At 43.6% G+C, this 18,857-nt stretch overlaps 1 protein-coding gene across 1 annotated transcript; it reads right to left on the minus strand.

Moving 5' to 3' along the window:
• Window positions 1-2,297: 2,297 nt before the first annotated feature.
• Window positions 2,298-13,143, minus strand: LOC139463637 (uridine phosphorylase 1-like). Its single transcript, XM_071244906.1, has 10 exons — window positions 13,003-13,143; window positions 11,680-11,791; window positions 10,352-10,510; window positions 9,532-9,670; window positions 8,620-8,711; window positions 7,610-7,748; window positions 7,070-7,216; window positions 3,562-4,829; window positions 3,115-3,471; window positions 2,298-2,844 (listed from the first exon to the last, which is right to left on the minus strand). Exons 1-8 carry the CDS (start codon window positions 13,029-13,031, stop codon window positions 4,687-4,689), a joined length of 960 nt encoding a protein of 319 aa, XP_071101007.1. The 5' UTR covers window positions 13,032-13,143; the 3' UTR covers window positions 2,298-2,844; window positions 3,115-3,471; window positions 3,562-4,686.
• Between the last annotated feature and the right edge of the window lie 5,714 nt (window positions 13,144-18,857).

An 18,857-nucleotide genomic window follows, 5' to 3' on the forward strand; every position in this document is an offset into this window, starting at 1 on the left:
ATGTTTATTTAGCCTGTCTGTATATTTTTCGCAGTCACGAATAATTAAATGTTTGTTTTCAAAAGAAACAGACGTCACCTGCAGAGCGCGCGTACAGTGTTTTGACACATAATCTGAGACTGGGTCTATAACTGTTTGAAAAAAAACACATTTAAAAAATAGATGTAGATCTTCATAGAATCTAGATGAACATTTACAATGTTTACCAATGCAAAAAAAACCACAAAAACACATTCAATTTCAAGCAATAGAAAAATGCGTCATATGATATCCTATCGATCTATTCATCTTGCCCTTGCTGAACTTGTAAGATGCTGATAAATTGTTTATTAAAAATATTGAAAGCTAAACGCAGGAACTTGTTTGTGTTTTTTTTCTTTTATGGTGCCCTCCACATACGGTTGAAGCAGAATCCAGAATTTCACTTTTCGTAAATGTATTAAAAAACAAAACAAAACATAACATAACTAAGAGAACGATCGTTTCATAATATTGCTCCACCTCATACCCGAAGTACAAAATCATAATAGCCTGGCCACAATAAATTATAATTATATTTGACAGAATATGCTTCCTCCATGTTTAAAGTGGGAACCCAACCAATACATTTTTTATATGCAGAAAATATTAAAAAACCCTTTCATATTCTAAGTTAAACGAAAACGTAAAGAAGATTTCGTTGTCCGATTAGTCAATTTACCGACTAATATAAGGACACACGGCAAACAAACTCTAGATCTCCGATGTCCGTAAACCGTACACGTTTTCATAATATGACGATTTTATGTGTGCATCAGGAGATTAGTAATGGACACATGCCAGTGCCTGACACAGAAGCACTATCAAGGCAATGGGTACAGTGTGTATTGATTCATAGTGGGTGTGCAGATAGTTGACAAAAATAGGACATATTTTCAGTTTTCCTGTTGGTATACACCTGCTTTGGAAATTTGTATGATAAAAACAAACACCAATTATAAAATCAAATTTTAACAAAACTAAAAACCTCACGTAATCTAGACAAAATGTCAACCCCGATTTTTATCCCGTGTCCATTATGGTATTAATTGCAGTGGTGTTGGGTCGGAACATACAACACAGACTGTGTTGAGGATAGAATGACAAACTGGACTTGTTTGTTTGTTGTTTAACGCCGCACTCAGCAATATTCCAGCTATGACGGCGGTCTGTAAATAATTGAGTCTGGACCAGACATTCCACTGATTGACATCATGAGCATCGAACAACACAATTGGAATACGATGACATGCATCAACCAAGTCAGTGAGTCTGACCACCCGATCCCATTAGTCGCCTCATACGACAAGAAGAGTTGCCTTTTACGGCAAGAATGGGTTGCTGAAGACCTATTCTCCCCCGAATCTTCACGGGTCTGATACTTAAAAGCAGGAATAGGGTGATTCTTTACTTGCGCCCTGTGCATGCTTGTCGTAAGAGGCGACAAACGGAATCGGGTGGTTAGGCTCGCCGACTTGGTTGGTGCATGTCCTATTGCGTAGATCGATGCTCATGATTCAATCACTGGATTGTCTTGCCCAGACTCGTTTATTTAAAGACCGCCGTCGTATAGCTTGAATATTGCTGTGTGCGGCGTAAAACAACAAGCAAATAGGGGGTCCAGATCTCTCGCTTTTGAAAACCAAATGTAGTAGGTTGTAGGCAGTAAAGTTATCTGAGAGAGGATTTTGATATTTTGGACCCCTCACTTCTAAAAATGCTGGATCCGCCCTTGTGATTGTTGATTAACGCCCATTAAAGAGTGTGTACCATCTACACCAGTGACAGGAGCGACGACCCACGCCATGCGGTCACAAGGACACACAATCAGTGAAGTCACAAAGCCAGATCACCTGATCCTCCTTTTAGTCAGTCCGCCTCCGTGGTCTAGTGGTAGAGAGTCCGCTAGTAGAGGGGTAGGTCGGAGGTTCGGTGCCCGACCGCGTCATATCAAAAGACGTTTAAAGATGGTACTTGTTATCCTGCCTGGCGCTCGACGTTTAGGGGCTAAAACAATGGACTGGTCGGCTCGGAGTCAGTATACTGTGTCTGAGTGGGGTAATCATGTTAAACTGCGGCATGGTATCTCACTGGGCTAGCTTTATAAATCGGCATCAAATTTCAGATGATCCGTAGGGTACAAATGTAATGTAATGTAAAGCTGTGTTGCAGTCACGAGGAATAAAGATAACATCAAAACAGAAGACCAAATATTAGAGTCAACTTTATTGTTTAATATATTAAGTTGTTTCTATGACAACAGTAACAGGAACAATGATAATAGACAGAAAGAGAAGCGACAGAAAATGACATTTAACCCAGGTTTGTGAAATTTGATTCTGAAAATATTCTTCAGATATAACCTAACAATAAAATCCTTATGGATTTGAAGAAGATATGGTGTCGTTAGAAAGAACATACATGTAAAAGTTCCGCTTCTTTTGTCATATTGGGCCAAATATGCATTTTGTGAGAAGTTAAGAGCACCGTAAAGTGCAAACGTAATAATCCTCGTCACAATTGAAACTATTGCCAAAGGCGAAACTATACATACACAATATTTCATTACATTTCGAATAAGAATGGCTGAGTAATGGCAACATATTTGTTTCAATATGGCTGCTGTGGAAGACATATTGAAAATAGAAATGAAACTTCTTGACGAAATTCAGGTGTCATCATTGGCGAGACTTTCAGTCATGGTGACAAGGAAAAAGGATGAATGCATTTTGAATTGAGGTACAGAATGACGTTTTTCTAGCTTATTTTAATACACGAAACGTGGAAAATTATTCCCTTTCACGAAGCTGCTCTTTATGTGTCACACTCAGTGTAACATACCTCAGTGTAACATACCTTAGCATAACACACCTATATGTAGCATACCTTAGCATAACACACCAAAGTATAACATACCTCAGTGTAACAAACCTTAGCATAATACACCTCAGTGTAACATACCTCAGTGTAACATACCTTAGCATAACACACCTCAGTGTAACATACCTCAGTGTAACATACATTATTATAACACACCTCAGTGTCACATACCTTAGTGAAACATACCTTAGTATAACACACCTCAGTGTAACACACCTCAGTGTAACATACCTTAGCATAACACACCTCAATGTAGCATTTCTTAGCATAACACACCACAGTATAACATACCTCAGTGTAACATACCTTAGTATAACACACCACAGTGTAACTTACCTTAGTGTAACATACCTTAGCATAACACACCACAGTATAACATACCACAGTGTAACATACTTAGTATAACACACCTCAGTGTAACATACCTTAGTGTAACATACCTTAGTGTAACATACCTTAGCATAACACCTCAGTGTAGCATACCTTAGCATAACACACCACAGTATAACATACCACAGTGTAACATACCTTAGTATAACACACCTCAGTGTAACATACCTTAGTGTAACATACCTTAGCATAACACACCTCAGTGTAGCATACATTAGCATAACACACCACAGTGGAACATACCTCAGTGTAACATACCTTAGCATAACACACCTCAGTGTAACATACCTTAGTATAACACACCTCAGTGTAACATACCTTAGCGTAACATATCTTTGTATAACACACCTCAGTGTAACACACCTCAGTGTAAAATACCTTAGTGTAACAGCATTCAGTATAACATACACCAGTGTGATATCGACGGGCCTCCAACTGACCTTATTTTAACATGTGACCCTAACGTTATTTGTTCAGTGAATGAGGACGTCTAATAGCATGACAGTAATAAAAAAACCAGATGGTTTCGTTAATATAAAAGCCCATAATATTTGCAATTATATTGCTCTCTGGGTATCGTTAACATTTTTGTCTTGGGCTAGTGGGCTTGTGCCAATTACCCCCCGGGGGATATAGGAACGGAGTTTGTCTGCCCGTCCGTTTCTCAATGGGAACAACTTTTCTAAAAAAAACTATAGAAGTTAGAAAACTGATATTTTACACACTGGTTATCTTGCTTGTTACGATCTTAAATGGCTTCAAAAATTTGTTTCTTTAACTTAATTTTGACAGAGTTATGACCCCTGCTCCGTGCTTTTCAACTTCGTGCAAGCTGTGTGAAACAGGCACACGTTTTCTCTGAAACTACTGAAGTTACATGAATGAATGAAAGTTTACATGCTTATCAAGACTGAGTTCGAAAATTGATGCCGTAAATATTTTTTTCTCAAGGTAACGTACCTTGCTGCATGTTTTTAGATTTTTGCTGTCGGACGTGTCACAAATTAGGAAAATGACAAAATATGCATGAAAGTGACATTTTTGTAATCTTTTGGCTTAAAATTAAGTTCTTTTCCAATTCTGAAGACGTGTCCATATGATTTCATTAAATTATATATATCCTATTCACATAGCTTCAGGGATTAAGCATAATGTCCTCTTAAGGCTTTATAGAACTCTTTTTTACAGTTAACATTGACTTCCATATTATTCATGAACAAACAAAATTCAAATGGGCGATATAGGTCTGGCAATAGTAATAACGTGTTTTTGTGTTGGTATCCCTGAAAGTATATCGTGGTATCGCTCTACAATAATCACATTATATTCTGCAAGTTGATGTTGATGATAGATGCAGTAAAACATCACGTGACAGACTCATCAGTTGTAGCATTTAAACTACACTGAAATTACAAGCCGCTTCTTGATGAACCGGGCTACCAGAACTTGAGGCCGTTGAGTCCACTCGCTCAACACATCGGCGTCCGCGGTTACGTCCTCTGTGGACAGTCTGTCGATGAAGGTCACACACACCACGCTGCCTGTAACACAAACAATAAAGGTCACACACAGACCACTCTGCCTGAAACATGAACAATATAGGTCACACACAGACCACGTTGCCTGTAACACAAACAATATAGGTCACACACAGACCACGCTGCCTGTAACACAAACCATGAAGGCCACAGACACACCACGCTGTCTTTAACACAGACCGCGAAGGTCACAAACACACACCACGCTATCTGTAACACAGATCGTGAAGGTCAAACACACACCCTGCTATCTGTAAAACAGACCGTGAAGGTCAAACACACACCCTGCTATCTGTAAAACAGACCGTGAAGGTCAAACACACACCCTGCTATCTGTAACACAGACCGTGAAGGTCAAACACACACCACGCTGTCTGTAACAAAGACCGTGAAGGTCAAACACACACCACGATGTTTGTAACACAGATCGTGAAGGTCTAACACACACCACGCTGTCTGTAACACAGACCGTGAAGGTCAAACACACACCACGATGTTTGTAACACAGATCGTGAAGGTCTAACACACACAACGCTGTCTTTAACACAGACCGTGAAGGTCAAACACACACCACGCTGTCTGTAACATAGACCGTGAAGGTCACACACAGACCACGCTGTCTGTAACATAGACCATGAAGGTCACACACAGACCACACTGTCTGTAACACAGACCGTGAAGGTCAAACACACACAACGCTGTCTGTAACACAGACCATGAAGGTCACACACAGACCACGCTATCTGCAACATAGACTGTAAAAGGTCACAGACACACCACGCTGTCTGTAACATAGACCATGAAGGTCACAGACACACCCCGCTATCTGTAACACAGACCGTGAAGGTCAAACACACACCACGATGTTTGTAACACAGATCGTGAAGGTCAAACACACACCACACTGTCTGTAACACAGACCATGAAGGTCACACACAGACCATGCTGTCTGTCACACAGACCGTGAAGGTCACACACACCACCCTGTCTGTCACACAAACGATAAAGGTCAAACACACACCACACTGTCTGTAACACAGACCATGAAGGTCACACACACCACGGTATCTGTCACACAAACGATGAAGGCCACACACACCACCCTGTCTGTCACACAAACGATGAAGGTCAAACACACACCACGCTGTCTGTAACACAAACGATGAAGGTCAAACACACACCACGCTGTCTGTAACATAGACCATGAAGGTCACACACACCACGCTGTCTGTAACACAAACGATGAAGGTCAAACACACACCACGCTGTCTGTCACACAAACGATGAAGGTCAAACACACACCACGCTGTCTGTCACACAAACGATGAAGGTCAAACACACACCACGCTGTCTGTCACACAAACGATGAAGGTCAAACACACACCACGCTGTCTGTCACACAAACGATGAAGGTCAAACACACACCACGATGTTTGTAACATAGACCGTGAAGGTCACAGGCACACCACGCTGTCTGTCACACAGACCGTGAAGGTCACACACACCACCTTATCTGTAACACAGACCGTGGAGGTCAAACACACACCACGATGTTTGTAACACAGACCATGAAGGTCACACACACCACGCTGTCTGTAACACAGACCGTGAAGGTCACAGGCACACCACGCTGTCTGTCACACAAACGATGAAGGTCACACACACCACCTTATCTCTAACACAGACCGTGGAGGTCAAACACACACCACGATGTTTGTAACACAGACCATGAAGGTCGCACACACCACGCTGACTGTAACACGGAGAAATGACATCATCCAACTGGGTCATCTCACATTTCATTTTATTACTAATGGTTTGTTTGTTGGTTGGTTTGTTGTTTAACACCGCACTCAGCAATATTCCAGCTTTATGACGGCGTTCTGAAAATAGTCGAGTCTGGAGCAGACAATCCAGTGATTAATATCATGAGCATCGATCCATGCAATTGGGATCGATGACATGCATCAACCCGATCCCGTTAGTCGCTTTTTACGACAAGCATAGTCACCTTTTACGGCAAGCACGGGTTGCTGAAGACCTCTTCTACCCCGGAATCTTCACGGGTTACTACCAATGGTAGACGGGTTAAACTTGGTCTTCGTCGTGAGAGGCGACCATCCTTGTCGTAAGAGGCGAATTAAGGGATCGGGTGCTCAGCCTGGATCCCATTTGCGTTGATCGATGCCCATGATTGATATTCAAACGATGGAAATTTATTTGACTACAAGACCATGACTTACATTTAACGCCAGCCTTATGGCAGAGAGCGAAGAACCCCGCCGACTCCATCTCGATGTTCTTCACGCCCTGTGAGTTGAGATGCTTCACGAACTGGAGCTCGTCCTCCTCGCTGATGTCACACACAGCGCCATGTGTCCGCGCCTGACCTAGTGGGAGAACAAGTTTCCTGCTAAAAAAACTAAACTCTTAAAGAAACATAAATGACAGAAAACATTGGAGTGTAACATTAGACAAACAGGCAATGCTGGTTTGATACATGGTGATCAATGGGAACCCTTTATGGTAATGTGTTCCTGTTACGCCACGAGGCGACCTGTAGCTTGAAGAAAAAAATAAATACCTTTAAAAAATACCTGAAAGAAAATACATGATCAACCTATTCAGTAAAACAATCAAAATATATATTCTCGGATTCTTCTATTTCTTTCCGAACCATTTTTAACAATGGATTCAATACATTGTCGTAAGAGAGGGTTGCCTACTAATGTCATTTGAACGTCGATTAATTCGGTTTGGCAACAATGCAAATGGGCACTGACCTTCATAGAAATCATCCGTACAGTACGTCTTTCCCAAGATAATCTTGAAAGGGTCTTCGGTTCTTGAACAGGAACTTATCTCGCTGGCCAGTTCCTGGTCCACTATTATAGGTCTGTGGATGCCCTTGGCCAACACCACCTAGGAAAAATGATGTGTTTTAATATCACGTGCAGCCATATCGAGGGAATGACCATTACTTTCGTCTGTCAGTTAAACTTCCGAAACATCACCTGTTGTGTTCAATCATGATAATGAAACAGTTGGTCTCAAAAAGGGTTTGGGAAATCAAGCACGACACTACGTGTCAAAAGTAACTTGACCGAACTGAATCTCAACATTGTAACGTCTGGTGTCCTATGTGTGTCAGTGTAGGCTGCAAAATCCAGGGCAAAGCAGATCAGTTCACACACTGTAACCAACCGATACCCATTCATCTTCCCGAGGCAAGGGATTTAACTGAAATGTATCAGCTCGATCGTAGCGCCACCAGTGGATATTACGAGTTATGTCCAGTGTTTGAAATAATTTTAAAACCCAACAAGACATCAGGTGACCCATAAAAGTTGCCTGCCGACATTCAGACGTTATAAATACTGAAAAATCGTAATAAATAAGAGACAAATCTAATCGCGATTCAGTTGAAATAATGCAAACAATTACTTGAGAATCTCCAAGCTGTTATAATAAAAATGATTATGTATGCTGGCTAAAAGTTATCTGCCAGACAGTCGGGCAGGTGGAGGAAAATTTCCTGCAGCCCGACAGAAAAGTTACCAGTACGGGTAGGCGGCAAGACAGTTATGTCAGTACACTCAGTACTTTTGTCGTGAGTTTCACCAAGGACATAAACGCCACAATGAGCATCAAATTAGGCTTTCGTCCCATATTAGCCGACATGTAGTAGAGACCACATACCGATATATGGTCTCTGCTCGTAGTGTTGTAACTGTAATTCTGTTTAAAGCAGAGTAAAACCATATCACCCACCACAAGTAGGGTATGCACTCACTGTTTCGAAGGCGTGCTCCATCTTCCCGTTGACTGCAGCATTACTGACTATCACAGAGCCAGGGGGAACTCCTGTGGAAACACAAGTGCCATCTACAAACCATATTCAGGTGTGACCGAACCCAAACCACGAGTCAAGTTCAAATGTGTTTCTGTAATAAAAAGTTATACATTTCCGAATCTTTATACGTTCTGGACGGCAAAATGTTTCACACTGACGCATCAAAGAAACATTTACGAGTCAATTAAAGAAACAAAATAGACAATTACAGTAAACTACGGTTATAACGAACTCAATGGGACTACTAATTTTAGTTCGTTATAACGTCATTCGTTATAAACACATATACAGCATAACTACAGCATATAGTCGGGACTAAAAAGTTATTTAGTTATATCCGTTAGTTAATTATAAGCGTATTCGTTATAACCGTAGTTCACTGTATTTGCAAAACCTCTGCACAACAGGTTAAACCTACCATGCCCACGAAGCGATCTTAATGCCCCGACTAGCTTAATAAACAAGAACTATATTTGAGTAACCATTGTGCTTAATTTTATTTTTTGAACGAGCCCAGGAATACATTTGTTTGTTGTTTAACGCCTTACTCAGCAAATGTAATACGATGACATGCATAAACCAAGTCACATGTCTCCTATACCAAGTCACATGTCTCCTACACCAAGTCACATGTCTCCTTTGCATCGGTTGCAGAAGACCTATTCTAACCTGGATCTGCACGGGTCGCACTTATGTAATCTAATCGCAACTTTATATTTATAGAAGAATGAGGTAGTAAGAAAACGTAGTTGTTAAAAGCTTGCCAACACTGTATTGCAGCAATATCACGACGGTCTGTAAATAATCGAGCCTGTGGATCAAGCAAACCAGGTAAGTCGGGAAGAATTTAACACATGGCGTGTGAAAAAGACTTGCCGATCCCGCCGCATGTACCGATGCGGATGAAGGTGACGTCTCTACTTCCAGCGTAGTAAAGCATCTTGAGTAGCTCGTGCAGGGCCACTGACATGGACGGCACGCCGATACCATGCTGTAAAGAGTGATGGTACTGTGACGTATCACTGACTGCGCCCATTATTCGTCAACACACATCTTACTGAGACTAAACAATATCAACATTTCCCAATGAATTCTTCCTAAAGATTCATTTTCTTCCCTGTTTTTTTTTATTTTGCATACTATCAAAAAACATACTCATAGTATCCACGAACAGAACAAGGGGAAAACAACAACAGATCTGTTACTCCGATTCGTTGAAGATCACGTCAGGTGATCTTTCTAATCAGCATGGATCTTTCTTAACTTTCGATATGAATTAGCGAAGTATTCGGAGCAGAACTTCTGATTTCTGTTTCTCGAAAACGAAAACAAACGAGCAGAAATTGAATCGGGGACGGAGGTTGTAAATGAAAGCTGTCATCTGGCCCAAAAGTCTATCCACGTTTCGTGATTTGGGGATCAATGTTCGCTCAGAGTTGTCAGAAACTTAATTTACCGAGATAAGTTTCGGATCAGAGTATAAGATATCATTTTAATGAAACTGGGTACAACATTTTCGTCAGTATTTAATAGCTTTTCAATTATCACTTTTTCATGAGAAAAACAATGACAGAATGTTCAAAGCCCCTTCAGTTTTTACACAGTGTACAACCGAAAGCGGCCATTTTCCGGCAACATATCGTTATGTACATACCTCACATGTAATACTTACATTTGCAGAGAGAACGGGGCCAGCCTTGTACAGCACAAATCTGTCACTGTTACCGGCCAGGTTTGGGAGTCTTTCATTCTCCGATACCACACCCAGCTCATTGCCAATGTAATGGGCAAAGTTTTCCATTCGACGCGCAGAGCCCCCGATACATACGAACTGAAATACGGAAGTTACCGTATTGCCATGTACATAGAATGTCACGATTCCCTACTCTACTTGTTATAAGTATCGATTGCAGCCATACACGCAAGTGGTTAATATAATAATCGATGTCGGAGTTATCCAAGTTATCGAGTCGGAACACCTGGCCCAATGTAGTCAGTGTTCATGCTTTTTAAAAAATCAGCGTGCATTGTATGTTCCAAAATTAACTTGTCAATAAGAGTATGGTTTTACGCCGCTTTTAGTAATATTCCAGCATGTACTATCACAGCAGGGGACACCAGAAATGGGCTTCACACATTGTACCCATGTGGGCAATCGAACCCGGGTCTTCGGCGTGACGAGTGAACGCTTAAACCAGTAGGTAACCCAAACGTCCTTAGTGAATCAGGGATCATGAAATGTTAAAAACTGTGTTTAGAATGTTTTGTTTGTTTGTTTGTTTTTATTTAACGCCGTACTCAGCAATATTCCAGCTATATGACGGCGGTCTGTAAATAATCGAGTCTGGACCAGACAATCCAGTGATTGACATCATAAGAATCGATCCACGCAATGGAGATACGATGACATGCATCAACAAAGTCAGCCAGCCTGGCCATCCGATCCCGTTAGTCGCCTCTTACGAAAAGCATAGTCGCCTTATACGGCAAGCATGGGTTGCTGAAGACCTTCTCTACCCCGGATCTTCACGGGTCGTTTAGAATGCAACACATGCTATACATGCTTATATCTTGAAACTAAACATGTTTACGACAAATTGTGCATTTGTTTAGAACCTAAACGCGTCAAAATTATGGGACAAGGAACGTGTTTAGGTTTGTGTTTAGGATCTAAACCATTTTTTATAGTGCGCGGCCTTGCTTCTACAAGTTTGTTTATTTAACGCCACAGTCAGCAACATTCCAGCTGTATGACGGCGGTCTGTAAATAATTGAGTCTCAACCAGACAATCCAGTGATTGACATCATAAGCATCGATCCACGCAATTGGGATACAATGACATGTATCAACCATGAAAGTCACCGAGCCTGACAACCAGATCCCGTTAGTCGCTTCTCACGAAATGCATAGTCGCGTCTTACGAGAAGCATGGGTTGCTGAAGACAAACTCTAACGCGGATCTGGAACACAGTGGTGTTTCCAGAAGTGATATTACGCACCTTGACATCTCCAAATAAGGCAGGTAGATCATGTGACGTCCTAGAGATGCCGAAATGGTACAGGTTGTCATCGGTCATTTGTGCCAGGTGCGGGTTGGGGAGCTGCATACCTCTGTGGGAGGAACTTGCGATATTATACCAACAATCTTTACTTACGGTCATACTGTCGCAACTGCCAAACTTGAACACACACTCCCACTCAAGTCGAAGCACTAAGAATGTATCGTAGGCACTTTGGCGGGACAGGGCTTTTATCAGGGTTGTTTGGTTGGTTGGTTTGTTGTGTAATGCCGCACTCAGCAATATTCCAGCTATATGACGGCGGTCTGTAAATAATCGAGTCTGGACCAGACAATCCAGTGATTGACATCATGAGCATCGATCCGCGCAATTGGGATCGATGACATGTATCAACCAAGTCAGCGAGCCTGACCACCCGATCCCGTTAGTCGCCTTTTACGACAAGCATAGACACCTTTTACGGCAAGCATGGGTTGCTGAAGACCTATTCTACCCCGGAATCTTCACGGGTCGCTTTTAGCAGGGAGTTTATATAAGTCTTATATATTCCTCGAGTTATTGATATTAATTGTATCTATCATAAGAGTCTCAGTGTCGAAAAAAATGTATAATTTCGAGAGAAACAAGCAGCTACATACAAGAGAGCAATATTCCAGTAATATCACGGCCGGGGACACCACATTGTACCCATATGGGGATATGGGAATCCCGCTCTGCATTAAGGAATTAATTGAATGATAGGTTAGCTCGTGGTCAGTATATCTGGCTGTGTGGGGCATTCATGGTAGACTGCACCATGGTATCTCAGATAAGCACAATAAAGCCTTATCCTGGACTAAAGTCAGCCATACAGACCCTGAAACAATATATCCAGAACAGCCCATGCAAGTCTATAATATTTGTCTAGATTACTGCAGTTTCTGAAAATAAATCTCTTGACCCCTGTCTGTTATATTTTATAACTATAATTTAACAACTGCTTTTTCATGTAATATATATTCATTTCAGCGACTAGATGTTAATCTATCTGCAGTATCTGGACAAGCATAAACAGCCACACACACTTGCATTCACGTCGCTGTAGAAATGCAATAATTTTGAACGTGACATTGAAACATACTTTCACCTCACCCACATGAATATACATGCATGTATCCTAAATTATGAACAAGCAAGCATTATGACAGACAACGTGGTTAAGGGATTTAAACGAAATTTGTTGGACAGACAATAACCCGGGTCAAGACCCTCTTTAGAGATGCCCCTCTTTACAGAACAACTGTGTTCTTATAAGACACTTACTTTTGGGCATTCCTGTTTTCATTCTCCATGACGAACAGCTAGTGGAAACAGTACTCCGGAAATAACCGGTCAGGTATTCGGTGTGATGAAGATCTGCTTGAAATTCAGCATGTGCTCTCCCCCAAAACAACGTGCAAATGGTCGTCGTCACACACCTCCCTTCGTTATAACGAGATGCACGGGATGCACAACTGCACGAAATATCAATTTAATCACACACAGCTGTCTGCAATATTTCCGCCTAGACTAAATGATTTAGAAAATGTTTATACTGAGTTAGCTATTCTCTAAGACTGTACGAGTTAGTTAATGGGAATACTGCATTTTATAATCAAAGTCCAAACTGGCGCTACACCGGGGTAATACAAAAGAGTCGAACGGGTAAAGTAAACACACAAGTGGGTCAAATGTTGATGACTTGAACCTTTACTGGTGTCACGTGGAGAGTTGGCTGCAGACAGAGCCCGGGGTTTGACGCAGGCACCAAGGGCATGCTGATGTCACAAATATCACTTACATAACATATTAATTTCACGTGAAGACAATGATGCCGACGTGGAAGCAGAGACCATATACACAGATCAGTACATTGTCCCAGTGTAAGATATTGGTCAATTGTCGGTCAATGAACCCTTGTGTCTAAACCATATATTCGCACAGGGAAATCAAGATCCAACGTGATGGACCAAGTTTGCAAGTTGTACACACACCGGTCGCTGAATGGTAACCCAGCAATAGGCAGGACATGTCCCTTCCTTTGTCGCTGGAGCAGACCTCAACAGGTGGTTGCCATGAACCTCCCAGATTTGTGGCACTGTGTGGAGTCCATGCATGGGATGTCAGCGGTTGGCGTGACGTCATTGTCCATATGGTTCAAGATAAGCCAGTTGTTAAAGAAGTTACTGGTGGAGAATGTGTGAAGCTCTGGTGTTACAAAACGAGTGTCTTTCTTCCCGTTAAATATACTCACACGCAAAAGAAACGCAAGTCGCGTATGCAGTATACATGTTATTTATTTTCAACAGTAAAGACAAGAAATACTAATAGGGCAAGATTGTCAAAGATTTGACTGAAGACAGTTTAATGGATTAAAAGGCAGATGACATAATTGTTTTTTTAAGGGCTTACACAGTTTCGGGTCAATACCCAAAATGTCAGTCAATGCCTGGTGTGACCACCATTAGCATTGATCACTGCCGCACATCTCCTGTACATTGAGTGGATCAGACGATTTGTGAAGGCCCTAGTGATACTCCTGCACACATCCAGAGCAACTGTGCGTTGTTCATCGGCAGTTGTAGGGACTGGACGCACATTGTGCAGACGCCTTTGAACCTCATCCCACAAGTGTTCGATGGGGTTCAGATCAGGGCTGAGGGCTGGCCACGGTAGAACACGGATGTTGTGTTGTTGCAGAAAGGCCATGGTAGCTCTGGCAACATGGTGACGAGCGTTGTCCTGCTGGAAAATGTGTTGTTGATGTTGTGCAAAAAATGGAACAACGTGGGGTCTGATGACTTTGTCGATATACCGCTGAGCAGTGACGCCGTGTCCCCGACCTTGACCAATATTCAGAAAGCACATGGGTCCAAGTCTCGCATTAAGTCCAATCCCTGCCCATATCATGACGCTAGGTCAACCCCATGGATCATTTTCCACAACGTTTCTGTCAGAGAAACGATCACCTCGACGCCGCCAAATTCTGACTCTTCATCAGAAGGTGACACGCCTCCACTCACGATGACGCCAAATGCGATGACCCTGTGCCCACTGAAGTCGTGCTTGTCGATGTCGTGGTTGGAGAACAGGGCGACGTGCTGGTCGGCAACATCTGAGGTTGTTGGAACGGAGACGTCCGATCACAGTGTCCCGGCTGTGTTCCTACGGTCTGTCGAGCACTTTTTACTTGCAGTTAGGAACGGATGTCGCTGGTGTTGACGGGTAATCTGCCGATCTTGTCGAGGTGTGGTGACCCTAGGACGACGGCTCCGAGGAAGGTCATCTGTGGTCTAGCATTGTATCGATGCAGGAGACGGTAAATTGTGGTTATGTTAACGTTGAAATGACGGGCAATATCTTTGACAGACTCTCCAGCTTCCAAACGTCCGATAGCCTGGTTTCTCTGAATTTGAGTTAGGCGTGGCATTGTTGACCAAGGAGTGGTAGGTCCAAGAATCGGCCACAGTTTTATACCCACTACAGTTCGTGACAGTTCGTGCATTTTCGATTTCGCGAAAAATGGGTGCATGATACCCACACATTCATTAAAATGGTGCGTTTTGGCGATTCGTTTTTTATGTTACGTTTTTACTCGGGGCTTCCAAAATGCAACCAAATATATTGATAACACCATCAGGCTTCACTACATGCTAAAACTCGTATCAATTTATGGTTCCGTGTTTGTTACCTATTTGCTTAAAACCACTTGCGTTTCCTTTGCGTGTGAGTATAGGTATACAATTTAAACAATGTCGATATTGCAAATCATATAAAACTTTAAAGAATTAACTTAAAAGTTCCTTTCGACAGTTACTTTTCTAAAAATTGTGGTAATGTCTTGGTTTCTACTGACAAAACCTGTATTTTATACGTTACTTGATATTGCGGCGTTAAACAACAAACAAACAGTATTTGCTGCAAACATTTTGCTGCAACTTAGTTGTGGCAGGCGTTTGACAAGGGACTGGTCATTTGTTACAAGAGTGGTAGGGTGGTCGTGAGGTCGGTCTAAGCTTAGGTCCGTATGAAATTTTGCCCCCCACCCCCGGCCCCATTTTATGTAAGGCACGCACGAACGCACACAGGTGATAAATTTCGGCGATCTAACTTTTATCTCTTCTCTGATGTTCCCGCTACTGACTGGTCATTGATGTTCCCGTTACTCTCTGGCCACAGCTGTTCCTGCTACTGTCTGACAACTAATGTTCCTGCTACTGTCTTGCCTGTGATGTTCCTGCTACCGTCTGGCCTGTGATTTTCCTTCCACTGTCTGGATAACTGATGTTCTTGCCACTATCTGGCCACTCATGTTCCTGTTCGGACTGTGATGTTCCTGCCACTGTCTGGCCTGTGATGTTCCTGTTACCCTCTGGGCACTGATGTTCCTGTTACTCTCTGGCTACTGATGTTCCTGCTATTGTCTGACCTGTGATGTTCCTGCCACTCTCTGGCCTGTGATGTTCCTGCCACTGTCTGGCCTGTGATGTTCCTGTTACCCTCTGGGCACTGATGATCCTTCTTCTGTCTGGCCTGTGGTGTTCCTGCCACTGTCTGACCTGTGGTGTCCCTGCCACTGTCTGGCCTGTGATGTTCCTGCTACTGTCTGATCACTGATGTTCCTGCTACTGTCTGACCTGTGATGTTCCTGTTACCCTCTGGCCACTGATCATCCTGCCACTGTCTGGCCTGTGATGTTCCTGCTACTGTGACCTGTGATGTTCCTGTTACCCTCTCGCCACTAATGTTCCTGCTACTGTCTGACCTGTGATGTTCCTGTTACCCTCTGGCCACTGATGTTCCTGCTACTGTCTGACCTGTGATGTTCCTGCTACTGTCTGACCTGTGATGTTCCTGTTACCCTCTGGCCACTGATCATCCTGCTACTGTCCGGCCTGCGATGTTCCTGCCACTGTCTGCCCACTGATGTTTCTGCTACTGTCAGGCCACAGATGTTCCTGCCACTGTGTCTGTCTTTTCCTTCCACTGTCTTGATAACTGATGTTCTTGCCACTATCTGGCCACTGATGTTCCTGTTACTCACTGGCCACTGATGTTACTGTTCGGCCTGTGATGTTCCTGCCACTGTCTGGCCTGTGATGTTCCTGCCACTGTCTGGCCTGTGATGTTCCTGCCACTGTCTGGCCTGTGATGTTCCTGCTACTGTCTGGCCTGTGATGTTCCTGTTACCCTCTGGGCACTGATGATCCTTCTACTGTCTGGCCTGCGATGTTCCTGCCATTGTCTGGCCACTGATGTTTCTGCCACTGCCTGGCCACTGATGTTCCTGCCACTGTCTGACCTGTGATGTTCCTGTTACTCTCTGGCCACTGATGTTCCTGTTACTCTCTGGCTACTGATGTTCCTGCCACTGTCTGACCTGTGATGTTCATGTTATCCTCTGGGCACTGATGATCCTTCTTCTGTCTGGCCTGTGGTGTTCCTGCCACTGTCTGGCCTGTGATGTTCCTGCTACTGTCTGGTCACTGATGTTCCTGCTACTGTCTGACCTGTGATGTTCCTGTTACCCTCTGGCCACTGACTGGCCTGTGATGTTCCTGCTACTGTGACCTGTGATGTTCCTGTTACCCTCTCGCCACTAATGTTCCTGCTACTGTCTGACCTGTGATGTTCCTGTTACCCTCTGGCCACTGATGTTCCTGCTACTGTCTGACCTGTGATGTTCCTGTTACCCTCTGGCCACTGATCATCCTGCTACTGTCCGGCCTGCGATGTTCCTGCCACTGTCTGCCCACTGATGTTTCTGCTACTGTCAGGCCACAGATGTTCCTGCCACTGTGTCTGGCCTGTGATTTTCCTTCCACTGTCTTGATAACTGATGTTCTTGCCACTATCTGGCCACTGATGTTCCTGTTACTCACTGGCCACTGATGTTACTGTCTGGCCTGTGATGTTCCTGCCACTGTCTGGCCTGTGATGTTCCTGCTACTGTCTGGCCTGTGATGTTCCTGCCACTGTCTGGCCACTGATGTTCCTGCCACTGTCTGGCCTGTGATGTTCCTGCCACTGATGTTCCTGCCACTGTCTGGCCTGTGATGTTCCTGTTACCCTCTGGGCACTGATGATCCTTCTACTGTCTGACCTGTGATGTTCCTGCCACTGTCTGACCTGTGATGTTCCTGTTACCCTCTGGGCACTGATGATCCTTCTACTGTCCGACCTGGATAACTGATGTTCCTGTTACTCACTGGCCACTGATGTTACTGTCTGGCCTGTGATGTTCCTGCCACTGTCTGGCCTGTGATGTTCCTGTTACCCTCTGGGCACTGATGTTCCTTCTACTGTCTGACCTGTGATGTTCCTGCCACTGTCTGACCTGTGATGTTCCTGTTACCCTCTGGGCACTGATGTTCCTTCTACTGCCTGACCTGAGATGTTCCTGCCACTGTCTGGCCACTGATGTTCCTGCCACTGTCTGGCCTGTGATGTTCCTGCCACTGATGTTCCTGCCACTGTCTGGCCTGTGATGTTCCTGTTACCCTCTGGGCACTGATGATCCTTCTACTGTCTGACCTGTGATGTTCCTGCCACTGTCTGACCTGTGATGTTCCTGTTACCCTCTGGGCACTGATGATCCTTCTACTGTCCGACCTGGATAACTGATGTTCCTGCCACTGTCTGGCCACTGATGTTCCTGTTACTCTCTGGCCACTGATGTTCCTGCTACTGTCTGACCTGTGATGTTCCTGCCACTGTCTGACCTGTGATGTTCCTGTTACCCTCTGGCCACTGATGTTCCTGTTACTCTCTGGCTACTGATATCTCTGCCACTGTCCGGCCTGTGATGTTCCTGCCCATGTCTGGCCACTGATGTTCCTGCTACTGTCTGGCCTGTGATGTTCCTTCTACTGTCTGGCCACTGATGTTCCCGCTACTGATGGGCTACTAATGCTACTGACTGGTGTACTTGTGGTGGTCAAACTCAGATCTAAACACCATGCAGCCCCCACGAAAAAGGGTATTTCTAACCAGAGTAATAAGAGCGACAAGGCAAGTACTGGAAACTGATTCACAACAATAGGTTTATTTCTTACACAACACTTTTATTATTTCTAACAGTAGCTAATCCCTGAGTGTTTTTCATAACTATTTCACTTCCAGAAGGAATACACACTCCG

The sequence above is a fragment of the Haliotis cracherodii genome, unplaced genomic scaffold (genome assembly GCF_022045235.1).
Source record: "Haliotis cracherodii isolate W230 unplaced genomic scaffold, xgHalCrac1.p SCAF_16, whole genome shotgun sequence".
Classification (NCBI taxonomy): Eukaryota; Metazoa; Mollusca; class Gastropoda; order Lepetellida; family Haliotidae; genus Haliotis; species Haliotis cracherodii.

What these genes read in the sequence shown, in the direction of transcription:
- LOC139463637 (XM_071244906.1), bottom strand. Translation starts at nt 13,031, where the DNA reads ATGGAGAATGAAAACAGGAATGCCCAAAA. An exon ending in CCTTATTTGGAGATGTCAAG is followed by an intron (nt 10,511 to 11,679) that starts GTGCGTAATATC and finishes TCCGTATTTCAG; the next exon opens with TTCGTATGTATCGGGGGCTC. An exon ending in CCATAAGGCTGGCGTTAAAT is followed by an intron (nt 4,830 to 7,069) that starts GTAAGTCATGGT and finishes TTTGTGTTACAG; the next exon opens with GCAGCGTGGTGTGTGTGACC.